Source organism: Haemorhous mexicanus, chromosome 4 (assembly GCF_027477595.1).
Source record: "Haemorhous mexicanus isolate bHaeMex1 chromosome 4, bHaeMex1.pri, whole genome shotgun sequence".
Classification (NCBI taxonomy): Eukaryota; Metazoa; Chordata; class Aves; order Passeriformes; family Fringillidae; genus Haemorhous; species Haemorhous mexicanus.
Genome location: NC_082344.1, coordinates 49,672,103 through 49,684,993, shown reverse-complemented (window position 1 = coordinate 49,684,993; position 12,891 = coordinate 49,672,103). Strand labels below are relative to the sequence as shown.

The following is a 12,891-nucleotide window of genomic DNA, read 5'->3' as shown; positions in this document are numbered from 1 at the left end:
GTGGGGCCCCAGAAGAGCTGATACAAATACCGGATTTAAGGCGATGAGAAAGAAGGGAGGCTGATTTCTGTGCTTCTATACTGGGGGACAGTTGGTTCTGGTTTTGTTTCTTGCAGTTTTTCCTATTTTTCAGTAAATTAAGGAGATAAGTATTTGCCTAGCTACAGCACGGGCTAGGTTCTGGATTCAGACTTCGGTCTTGCTGGGAGAAGAGAACAAACGGAGGTTCAGAACGCGGTGCATCTGGAGCTGCGGACCTCTCCTCCTCGGGCAGAGCAACGGTGCTGGGTCCCGGGGAATGCGGATAGACCCGGCTTGACCCCTTCCTTGCCAGCAGCAGGGGCCGAGCGCCGCTCGCTGCGGGGCGCGATCAGGGACGCGGGCAGGGATGCGAGCAGGGACGCGGGCAGGGACGCGGGCGCGGCCGGGGCGCGGCGCTGCGGGGCGCCCGTGAGCGGCGGCGGCCGCGCTGCCATGGGGCGGCCGCCGCGGGGGCGGCATCCGACGGGCTGGGCGGCACCGCGCCCGCAGCAGCCACCGGCGCTTCCCTCTGGCAGCACGGATAGGGAGCACAGGTAGGACCCTGCGCCCCACCCCTTCCCCCGCGCAAGGGCCGCTGCGGTGCCGGTAGCGGGAGGGAGCCTCGCCGCAGACGGAGCTCCGCAGCCTCCCGCGGGGCTCCGCATCCCGGCCTCGCCGCTCCGGGAGCGTTCGCCGTGCGGAGCCGCCAGCTGTCGTGCGGGGCAGTGCGGGGCTGTCCCTGCTGCTTTGTGCTGCCCGCTCTGTGCTACATGTGCCCTTTGGCTCGGCAACGCCAGCGGCAGCAGCCCGGGGGCAGGAGGCTGCGCCGGGAGGACGGCCAGAAAACCCCCCGGTAAGTAGTTCCCTGCCGCTGTTGGGCTGCCTTTGTTCGGTGGAAGGCGTAAGGAGGCGTACGGGTGATTTTCAGAAGGTGTCACTTCACTGCTGCCGCGGAATTCAATGGCTGGGCTGGTTCTCTCCGATTCCTTCTGCTTCCCCTTTGTTAGCGGTTTCCCGGGGAGTCCTGTATTGTTTCAGCTTCACTGAAAAAAAGCAGGAGCTGTCAAAGAGATGACTTTGTTCCCTGCGATGCTTCTCTAGAGCAGCATCGCTTTGTTCAAGCTCCCGTGAGCCATTTGTCACACAAGTGCCGCCGCGCTGCCGTAAGGAGCGGGCTCGGCTCCTCTCAGCTCCGCTCCGCGCCGGGCGGGCGGCGGGGCCGCGTTCCTCTTCCTTTGCCTTCCCAACAGCTGGAGCAGGTAAGCCAGAGGTAATACCATTTCACAGGGGAAATCCATCTCCTCAGTCACAAAACGTCTGTTTCAGCGGCAGAACTGTGTGTAACGCGCATCTTTTCTATGTCACGGAGAGATTTTTAATGAATGACTGTTTGGGGGTTTTTAATTAATTTTGCTGGTGTTGCCACTAGTCAGTTACAAATCTGGTTCTCTGGCTGTAGGATGTAAAACGTTATTACGCCTCTGCTCTGACATTGTAAGTGTAAAAATGCCCAGTTAAAACACAGTTCAAGGAGTAAATAGAGACCTGGAAACCACAACTGTGCATCCTGAAAATTTAATATGCCTGACAATAATGGCACTGAAAATGATCTGCTGTTGGGGGGATGGGACCATGGAGAAAGGGAAGAGTAATTTGCAACCACAGGCCTAATAATAGGTATTCTGTCGATAATAGATACGTAGATAATATGTTATCTTCCCGAACACATTTTCTGTACCTACTTTAAATGGTATTGAATGAAAAGAGCTGTTATCTTAGACTCTGGGTTATTTAAGATAGCTGATAGCAGTAACATGTTTTAACAGATTAAATATGATAAATTAGGGCCAGAACTGACTTTTATTTGGCATTTAGTAATGCATGCTCAGTAAATTCCCAACACTGAAATAAATTTAATTGCACCTTCCATAGACAATTAAGTCTTGTAACTGTACCAAAACATTAATTAATAGGCGTAAATGTTATCATGAGTTTCTTGAACAAAGCCATTGATACTGCAGTAGCCAGCAGTTCAGTGTATTACTTACTTTGGGTGGTTTGAATCCAGGTCAGGAATTCATCAAATAGACAAATTCAACTCTTCCTTGGCTGCTCTCAGTTTATCAGGTTAGACATTCTGTTTGGGATTGAATGTTTCATTGCAGCAATTAGCTTGAATTGAACATTGTGAAGTGTGTTGAAATTTTATATGAAAGTGATTTGTATGTTTATTTGTGCTCCAGTTGGATAATTCCAAGAATTACTGTGGAAATGTTTGTTGGTAAATATGGAACATAGCAAAGAGATAGCTTCTGGTTGGTACTGGGTTTACTTTTCTCCAACAGGAAAATTTGTCTTTATGCACACTGTTCTAAAATTAAGGACCATTTTCAAATACCCACTTGGGCAATCCTGCATTTTAGGGAGAATTGCATCACACTTAAAAGCAAAAATTATTTTTTATTTATATAATGTATAACAGAATTTTTAAAAGTGCACTGGTTGCAAACACAGTTGGTCTGAAGTATGAATGGCTTGCTGGGTCCTGTGCTAAGACACTGACTTTTTTCTTTCTTCCCCACACTCCACCACTCCCCCCCACCACACTTCAAAATTTGTCCCTTATAGGTCTTACTTTGGCCTGTTGTTTTGTGATGTTACTCAGGTAGTAGCATTTGTGAAACAGAAGGGCATTTGGTATCTTTTTTCTTTTAAACATACAGTTCCTTGAAACCTTAACAAAATTTGTTAACTACTAAAAATATTGTTTGGCAATAATTTTTCACTTTAAATACAGATACTAAAAAGCAGCCGTTTTGGTTTCACACTTCTGATTACAGCAATAAAAACAACTTTTGCAGTTTCTTCTGCCTAGGCTCTTAGTCACTCTGAATAGGGTATCTCAATAGGTATCTCAGTCACTGAAAATGGATTTGTCTGTTACTAATGTAGTTTAGAGTCATTTTAATATTCCTATTATAGATGTGTCAGGTAAGCTCTTTTTAAATAAGAAACACATGGCATAATAAGTGTTGAGTGAAATGTGGTGATGAATTTATGAATATGAATATATTTGGTTGTTATTTTAGAATGAAATCTAACACAAACAGAATTTTTATAGACAGTGTTATCTTGAATGACTATGTTTTGACTTTTAGTCCTCACAAGCCAAGAGACAAGACTTTTTTTCATATTCGGAATTATTCATATTTGAAAATTGCTGAATCTGATTGTTGAGAGGGATTTTTTCCCCCTCCCATAAAATCAATGCAGCTTTTATTCCATAAAGGCCCAAATAAGAGAATCATGGCAAAAATGGATAAACCTACCATTGGCATGTTGGAAAAGTACAGTCAATTTTTTTTGAATCAACAGACTCAGGGCAATGTAGTTGCATAATAGCTGCCATCAGCATAATGTAAATGTTGAGATGCTCTAAATGTTGAGATGCTCTAAACACCTGCATGTTGACGTTGAGCCAATGTATTAGAACAAGATAGAATAAAGTTGTATAAAGTGCACTGTAAAATAGAATTGATTGGTGTTAACTAGTATGAGAGAAGGCAAACTAAAGTTACAGGGTTAACTTTAATTACATTGCAGCTTCTACTGGAGGGGCCAAATTTTTTTTATCTGTTATTTAAATTAGTTAGTGATGAATAAAAATTGTGTTTGTTTCCATGGAGACTCCATGAGTTCTGCCTTTAGGGAACAATCAGTTGTTTTGTAGATCTTACACTTATTTTTTCCCATCATTTTCTGAAGGAACTTTTACTCCTTTTGACTCTGCATCACACAATTTATCTCTTTAAGAGCTAAAATATATTTTGCCAGAAGCACACAGCATTTACCCTTGCTTCACACTCAGCATTTTCACTTATACCAGTGAAGCCTTACAAAGAAATAAAATTGACTTGTAACAAACATTTTTTAATTAATGCTGTTCAAGACCGGTGCATCACATGAGTCAAATCACAGTGATTTGGTAATTAAGTTTGGTGGGAAGAAAAATGTAGAGATTTTGCTGCATATTATCCTGGGTAAGTGGCTTACAGTGCTATTTTGCCTCACATTGAGTGAAGCTGATTCAGATGCCACTACGAATGTGTAAAGTACATCAATACATTTTTAAATATAGTTCAGTTTCCTCTTTATATATGTAGGCTATGTACCAAATTATGGGAGTAAAGTTTTTATGCCTCTAACAAGGCCATTTAAGAAAATACTGTCATATGCAGATGATTTTAGTGCATTTAATTCACATCCCAATGTTGCTTTGAAATGGCTTATTGTTTTAATGCTAACACATGTGAAAGCTTTATTTTCTTCTCCATTATTGCCTTGACAAAAACAGTAAGAAAATTATCAAAATACGTAAAACCTTTCCTCACACTTTAGTGTTTGGGAGTGCAAGCTGCTGTGCATTTTGCTGGCATGCTTGACCACGTCTTTCATTACTCAGCATGTTCTGAAAGTCAGCTGTCAGACTTGGGCAGCTTCATAAAGCAGCTCAGTCTAGTGGTTTGTGGTAAGGCTTCTGTAGGAGGATGCCACACGTTGAAGATTATGTTTACTGTTAAGCTGAAATGTGGAGGGAGGGTGATGAAAAGAACTGAAGTGAAATGAACCATACAAAATTCTGACTTTCATGTTGCTCTTCAAAGAAAGTTGATATTCTTCAAAGTAACATGCTGTCTTTCTCTGTGGCTTTTAAGAAAGCTGCATTTGAAACTTCAGCACAGAAAAAAAAAAAAAAAAAAGATACAATTACAGTGATCTGTGGAACAGTTTGGGCCAGATGAGAAAAATAGTGATAGGAAGCCCTGTGAATCTCTATTATCTTTGGGTATCTGTTGGCCCATAGATGAGATAGTTGGGTTGAGTGGATTCATCTGCCAACAAAACCAAAGTGCCTTCCATGTTGTAGAACCGCTTTTCTGTTGCTTATAACTTTGGCAAATTTTAGCCATGTGCTCTGTAGCTCATCACAAGTATTTGTGACTCATGTTAATTTTTATTGTAATTATTAATTAATTGAGAATTAGGTTAGTTGTTTTGCCTTGCTAAAAAATCCTAAGACAGTTCAGAAACATGGTACTGTTCTGCTTTTTAGCTAGGCTCCAGATCCTGCTAAGGCAGTGTCCTTTTGTCCAATCTTCATTTTTACTTCCTTCATGAAGGTCTGCCCGAATTTTCTGTCTTAAGTCTATGAAATGCCAGTCTACAAATGAAGTTAAAATACTTAATCTACACACTATTGTAGTCTTCATACACTTTCAACACTGTAGTTTTCACATAATTGTGAAAATTTTAGCAAATAAAATGAGAGATTACATGTTTATTCAACACCAGTGCTACAGAGTATTTTTAACAGTGACTTCAGTGGTGCTTGCTATATCTGCAGTAGCAATTGAAGTGGGACTGTGGCTGTGCTGGAGACATAATTAAAATTAAGGTTTTCAACAGGACAAAGATGTTGTAGTTATGAGCTGTATAAGGAAGGGATTGGGCAGTAGATCTTTGGAAGAGCTGTGGTTTATGGTAGATTATTCAAGTTGCTGCTGCAATAAAAACAAACAGTGTATGGTGATACATAAGATAGGACAACAGCATGGAAGACACGAGAAGTCCTCCTCAACTGTAACACCATGTCCAGGTAGGCTGCACACTGCAACAAAAATGTCTATGAATTGGAGATTATCCAGAGGAGATGAATGAAAAGAATTAAAATATTTAGAATATATGGCTTATGAATGAATGCTGAAATGTCTGGAGTTGTTTCAGCTCAAAGAATGAAGACTCTCATGGTTAACAAGACAGGATAACTTTCTAATGCCACAAAGCTGTTGTGAAGCAATGCTGTCCATACCTGTGCCCAACCAGACGATATGCAGTGGGCTCGGCAATAATGAGGTTGATGCAATAGAATGGATTACTGAGTTTGGATTTTCATGATTTTAGCATCATTAAACACTGTTTGAGTATTTATCAGGAATGACATAAATATAGTTGAATTCTTTCTGGAGCATGGTGGTGGAACAGATTACTCTTTGAGGTCTCTTGTAGACTCCTTAATCTTCAACATCCATGCATCCTGATGTTAGTCAGATTGTACCTTGTTCCCCAATCAGTGCTGCGTGTGGCAGAATTGCCTGTGTGCAATGTCTCCAGAGTGCACAAGGTTCTGAGCAGAGCAGTTCAGAGCTTTTGCTGTGATCTCTTGGTTTGGATCAGCTCTGACATCCATTCCTCTCTCCTTTCATAGTGATTCCTGTGCTTGGGCAGGAAGGGTGAGGGAGGAAAGTACCACGGGGTCCTGGGAGGAGCCTGAGATCCACTGACATAGGGGAGAGCAGGTTTGGAGAGCACGGGTCCAGATTTCACAAGGAGCCGAGCTAGTAGGATACTACATGAACATGGGACGTGATGGATGTGGAGGGGAGGTAAGGACTGGGAACAGGTGACTGGCACTTGAGAAAGAGGAGGATACAGAGTGAACTAGTGGGTGGGAAGTTGGGTTACTGGCAGGGACTCCAGTATACCAGAAGCCTTAACGATTGCAAAGTGGGATTGACATAGTAAGAAGACAACAAAGAGCCAAAGGAGATTAAATTAATGACTGGGAAAGTTGTGTTGGAGACGATGGGACAGAAGTAATTAAAAGCTGGAAGAAAATTGCAGAGTCTTTCTTCCTAAGATTACATTGCCTTCTAAATCTTAACATTTGTGTTTTAGGAGACCCATCATAAATGATTTCTTGGTCTTTTCAAATGGAAAATGACCACCTGTTACTCCAGAGATCAGTGGTAGGGATTATTCTGTACCATACTGGTCTTAGGTGGGTGAGCAAAATAAAAGATGTAAAGGAAGCATTTTTCAATTTATTTTGGTTTTCTTGGGGTTTTTTGTTTGTTGTGATTTTTTTTGAGATTGACAAGTGAAAGAAAGGAAGTGCTAGAACTTCACAGACCTGTCAGAGTTGTGAGTTGCTAAGAAGAAGGAGGATTTTTTTGTCCTTTCCGGATCCTGTTCCAGGCTTGGTAGATATTTTGCAGTAGCCTACACTGGCCCATCTGGGGGCTATGATGATGAGCAGTGCCATACTGCTCTCAGCCCTGAAGCCTTGGCAGTCATTGCTTCATCCACTGCTCATGTTTGGAGGAAGGACAGACACCCTCAGCTCATGCCATGTGGGTTTTGATGTTCTTCCCGAGCACCCTGTTCCAACATCCCCTGCTGACAGCTCAAGGGTGGGCTGTACTAAAGAGCCCTGCTGTGTTTTTTCTGCCAAGTAGATTAATCTTTCAGCCACCCACACAGCCTGCTGAACACTGTCACGAGTTGCTGGGATCTGGTAGCCTGATACCAACACCTGATATCTGACAAACTGTGTGCTTCAGGTTATTGTGTTTCCTTGGATAGGAGGCCGGAAAAAAACAATGTAGGTAAGCTTTGGAGCACACAACGGTTACTTCAGATGTGAAGGCTCCATTTGGCCCAAAGTTACATCCCCTCATGCACCTGCCTGCTGGAACACCCTTTCCAGCCATAAAAGGATAGATTCCCAATGTCTTAAAGTTCCCCATTCCTGGCACTCTTCAGGAGCCTTTCCAGACAGAGGCTGCGTCAGTAAGAGGCAGATGGGCCTGAAGCCAGAAGGGTCACTGAAGTAATTCTTTCTCAGCCCAGGTGTTTTTGTGGACTATTCTACATTGTCAGAGTGAAAGAGAAGCTGATCACCCATTTGTGACTCTGACAAGATGTCGAAAGCTGTTGTTTGTCACGCAGAACTGTGACAGTAGCATTAGTTGCTAGACTGCATTTTGCCTCATTTTATCTGCACTGTGCTTATTTACAAATTGCAGCTTGTCTGGTTTGAGAAATCACCTTTGTAATGCCCTAGCCCACTCAGCAGGTTTAGCAGAAGGTAATTTGATTCACTCTGGGTGATACATGGGCGAAAGAGCAAAATTCTCAGGGAATTTGACGGCAAATTTTTACTTGCAAATTTTAGCACTTTTGGGTAGAGTAATGTTCTTGGCAAATTTTAAAACAACATTCAGACAAAGTAAGGCACTTCACAAACTTAGTAAACTTTACTAAGTAAACCAAACTAAGTTTACCAAGTTAAGTTGGTGAACCATAACTTATTCAGACACACTAAGGCATTGACTGAATTTTTAGTCTGGTTTCCAATATATTTTGAGAAGAAAGAAGGAAAGGTGTAGAATCACCACTCTAGGATCCTGTGGATTGGGCCAGCTCAGCACACGTGTTGCTGTCTTTTCTTCTGCTCTGGTCTGCTGGGCTCTCCCCCAGGCTGTGCTTTAGAGTTTCCTGGATGTGGCTGGCATCATTTTGGGGCTCACCACAGGCCATGAGGTCAGGCCACCATTCTGGTGAGGCTCAGTGAGGTTGGGGTGAAGAGCAGTGCGTCATTCCACATACACAGAACTCACCCTTGTCCCCCCAGCACTTCCCAGTTCCCTGTTGGTTTGTCCAGTCAGTCATTCCTCCAATCTCCTACAACCTTCGTGTCTGCAGTCAGAGGGGTTTTTTTGCTGAAGGGTTTGTTTACATATCTGAACTTCTGTAAAGCCTTTGACATGATCCCTCACAACATCTAGACTGGGAAGAGATGGATTTGATGAGGGGATGCTAGATGAATAAGGAATGTGTTGGACCATTAAATCCAGAGTCCTGATGGGCATCAGTGGCTGGTGGTGATCCTCAGTGGTCCATATGGGAACCAGTGCTATTTATCACCTTCGTTAATCATATCGACAATAGGATGGAATGCAGTCTCAGCAAATTTGCAGATGGCACCAAGCTTAGTGGTGCTGTTGGCACACCTGGAGGATAGGATGATGTAAAAAAGGGACCAGGACATTCCAAGGGGGCCCTTGGGAATCTCATGCAATTTAACACACCCAAGCACAAGGTGTTGCACCTGGGTCAGCACAACCCCTGTGTATCAAGATAGGCTGGGAATGAACAGATCCAGAGCAGCCCTGCTGAGAGAGAGCCCTGCTTGGGGCTGTGTTGGTGGAGGAGATGCTGGACATGACCCAGCCATGTGCACTCACAGCCCAGAAAACCAACGTGTCCTGAACTGCATCCACTGTGTTGTGGTCCCCAACACAGGAAGGACATGGACCAGTTAGAGGAGGGCCACCAAGATGACTAGAGGGAGGGAGCACCTCTCCTACAAGGAAAGGCTGAGACAATTGGGTTTGTTCATCCTGGAGAAGAGGTGGCTTTGGGGAGACCTAATTTTGGCTTTAGAGCACCTGAAGGAAGCCTACAAGAAAGATGGAGAGGGGCTTCTTACAAGAGCATGTAGTGATAGGAAAAAAGGGAATGGCTTCAAACTGAGAGTAGGTTTAAATAAGATATTAGAAATAAAGTCTTTACTATGAGGGTGGTAAGGCACTGGAACAGGTTGCCCTGAGAAGTTGTGGATGCTCCCTCCCTGGAAGTGTTCAAGGTCAGTTTGGATGGGACTCTGAGCAACCTGGTGTAGTGGAAGGAGTCCCTGCCCATGGCAGAGTGGCGGGGACTAGGTGATCTTTCAGGTCCTTTTCTACCCAAGCCTTTCTTTGAGTCTCTTATATGTACATGGAGTACATGAATGTGCATATAAGGCTATATACCCTAAAAAAACTCCAGTTGTTGCTGCAGGGACTTTCCATCTCCATGGATTTTCTGTGTACCTCTGCATCCCTTGAGCTAACCTGAGTTCACGTGGTCCTAAATTCCATGTCCTTTGCTTTGTGTGTGCCTCAGTTAGAAATTGTAGCTAATTTTAATAATTTTAATCAAATCCAATTAATCGAATTGCTGAACATCATAACTGACTGCAGTTAACAGCTGCCTTTTAAATGTGTCAGTAACTACATAGCATTAAGTAGTCTCAAAAAGCAAGTGTAGATATTTTAAGTTGGACACTAAATATTAGTGACCATGTTTTTGCTATAATCTCACGTATTTACTTTACTTCTGTCAGGTGGGTTAAAAACATCCTCCTTGCCTCCAGTGTGCTCTGCCGTGTTAACCCTTCCCTTGGAGGTCTTTTGGGCCCATCTGTCCCACTGATGACTTTTGAACATTGGGAGTCTTTGACTCCCTGAGATTTGCATTCTTTTGTGTTGCTACTCGTTTGTGGCACGGACACAACTGACCCCAGGTGTCAGACCCCATTTCTCCCAGGGACCAGACTCAGTTTTGCCCAGGCACACAACTCAACTGTGTATCAAATTTGTCATGTGCATTTGTTTATGCAAAACTTGATTGCCCATGGCAAGAAAAGCAGTACTCTGTAATGTGTGACAGAGTCTCAGGTGTCCAGCAGTAAATCCAAAACAGCCCAAGCAACGACTCTCTGTTAGGTCCATGCAATCAGTTCTTTACAGCTGGTGCTATGGACTCTGCTGTTGGTTGTGACTGTGATTATCGTGTAGACTTTACAAATTTTCATTCATTGCTTTTACCACGTGTAAACCACTAATGCAAGCTCCCCACTTTAGTAGCACTGCTGCCTTCCCATGTTATGTAGCTGCTGGATGGTGCTATTCTAAAGTTTGATCCTGCTTTAGTTAGAGAGCTATAATAAGTAGCACAATTTAATATTTGTTTTCTATAGAGAGAAAGATATGTTCCATAAATTCTAAATGTTTTTATACTGTAGAACTGTGACTAGATCTGCATGGCTGGAGCCTGCATGTGGCATTCTGATGATACAATACTGACTGCAGCAGAAAGGTTTGTGAGGAAATGAAACATTTGGTCTGCAGAGCAGAGCGTGGCTGCTGTGGCATAAATCAAGCCTTTGTTTCTGAACAAAAAGAAAAAATTGTCCAACTGCCCACTAAGTCAGCTTTAGTTTTTCAGTTCTCTAACCTGTTAATTCTTATATAATTATTATTATTAATAATAATAATATTAATAGTAAGTTTAGTAATGTTTTGAGTGCGATACTTTTTATGCATGCCATTGGATGCATTTGTGCAGTGTTTTGCTTTTTTTGGGCAGAGCATGCCAAGAAGATGTCTTAAGTTCTTTATAGCCACTGCCTGCAATTCACTTTACTCTTCCTCTAATGCATTTGCTTTATTTGGGCCATAGAGTCATGGAATTATTAAAGTTGGAAAGGTCCTTGAGTCCAATCTTTGACAGAACACCATGGACCATGGCCAGTTTACTGGCTTGTCAACTAGATCGTGCCACTAAGTGTCACATCCAGTTGTTTCTTGAGCATTTCCAGGGACAGTGACTCCACTGCCTCCCTGGGCAGCCCATTCTAATCTTTGATGACTTTTTGAGAGAAAAAATTCTTCCTGATGTCCAACCTGGCACAGCTTGAGGTTGTGTCTTCTTGTCCTGTCAAAAGGCTTCAAACCTCAGAATGAATTAGCCAAATAATGAATATTCTTACATTTTTGAAAAGCAGTTGATGTTCTAAATACCTGAACTGAGACATTTAGGATTTTTCTTACAACAAAATGTTAAAATAGGAGGTTTTTAGTAAAATTTGATAACTCTAAGTGAGTATGAGGGAAATTGGACTGGATTGCTTAAAAAATAATTCTTAAAGCAACCCTCAAATCTCAACCTTTATTTCTAGTAGGGAGAGAAGAAAATCAAACAAAAAAACTATTGACAATTTTTTTTTAATATTAATTTCACCTTTGTAGTGCTGTATAGTTTAGGATAAAATATTGAGTTCATAATTTAAAGCTTTAGAATATTGTAAATTCAGCATTTTCAGACAATGAAGTTGCTTGATTCACAATGAAACAGAAGGAAAATGGGGATAATAGGAGAAACACCTTAGGAAATGCGTTGACTTGGCTTTGTTTTTTGTCATTTTGTGAATCATCTTAATTCCCTTCAATCCTCTCTTCCAAATGAACAAATAACTCCTACTCCCCAAGAATCCTGCTTTTCTTTTTTTTTTTTTTTTTTTTCTTTTTATCTTCAAAAAACAGACAAGTGCAGAAAGAATTCTGGCTGGCACTAATAGTAGTTTTGTAAAAGTTGGTCCTACATTTGCAGTTCTAATTATCAGGAGATATTGAATTATAGAATAGTGTGCTTATTAAAAAATAACACAGTAAAGGTGTGTGCATATAAATTCACAAGTGTGTTGTTGAATATAATGTAATACATAGTAGAATTAATTTTTATCCCAAATAACAAATTAGAGAAACCACAAAATGCATCATAATTTTATAGCACTAGCCTGCCTCATCTCATTTCTGCAGCCCTTGTGTAAATATCAGTCTTACAGCAGCTGCTTAAAGAGCAATCCCACTGCACTGCCATCCCAAAGTGCCAGTGCTGGGAGAAGAGATTTCAGCAGGGAGAAATATGTGCCACCATGGGAGCAGAAGCAGTGCATGCAAGGTTTCACTACATGCTCACTGGAGCGGGGCCAGATTTGCTTGAGGAAAGAGGCAAAAGGAGTGTGTGTTTGTATTACACGCCTCAAAAGTGAGGTCTGAGGACATGGTGGAGTCAGCTCTGCCCCTGGGGAACATGAGTTACTCCTCTATGTACATGTTTATTGTTGTGTCTTGAAGAGCATCAGTGGTTTCACATCTGAGAGATTTGATCCAATGGGGAAGGTGGCTGCTGTCAAAATCTAAAGGAACAGACAGCTACACCATCACAAGTAAACCTGCAAATGATGGCAAGACAAGGCTGCTGGGGGGCTGGTGCTGGGAAGGGCTCTAGCTGTGTTTAATCCTTCAGGCTGTTATCTGGTGACCTTCACGTGTGCTGCTCTGTGTGTGTTTGCTTTGGGCTCTGTGCTCCGTGGCTGGAGCTGATGCTGAATTCTGCTCTGCTCCTCATGCCTGCAGGGACCGC

General features: G+C 42.5%; 1 protein-coding gene across 1 annotated transcript in view; it reads right to left on the bottom strand.

Annotated features, from left to right (window-relative positions):
• Positions 1–227: 227 nt before the first annotated feature.
• LOC132327000 (proline-rich protein 18-like) overlaps positions 228–12,891 on the bottom strand; it is an 80,018-nt gene continuing 67,354 nt past the window's right edge. The window contains exons 2-3 of the mRNA XM_059845670.1: positions 1,098–1,271; positions 228–1,045 (exon numbers count right to left, since the gene is read on the bottom strand). Of these exons, the coding sequence (XP_059701653.1) occupies positions 228–1,045; positions 1,098–1,271 (992 nt within the window). The remainder of the gene's footprint in view (positions 1,046–1,097; positions 1,272–12,891) is intronic.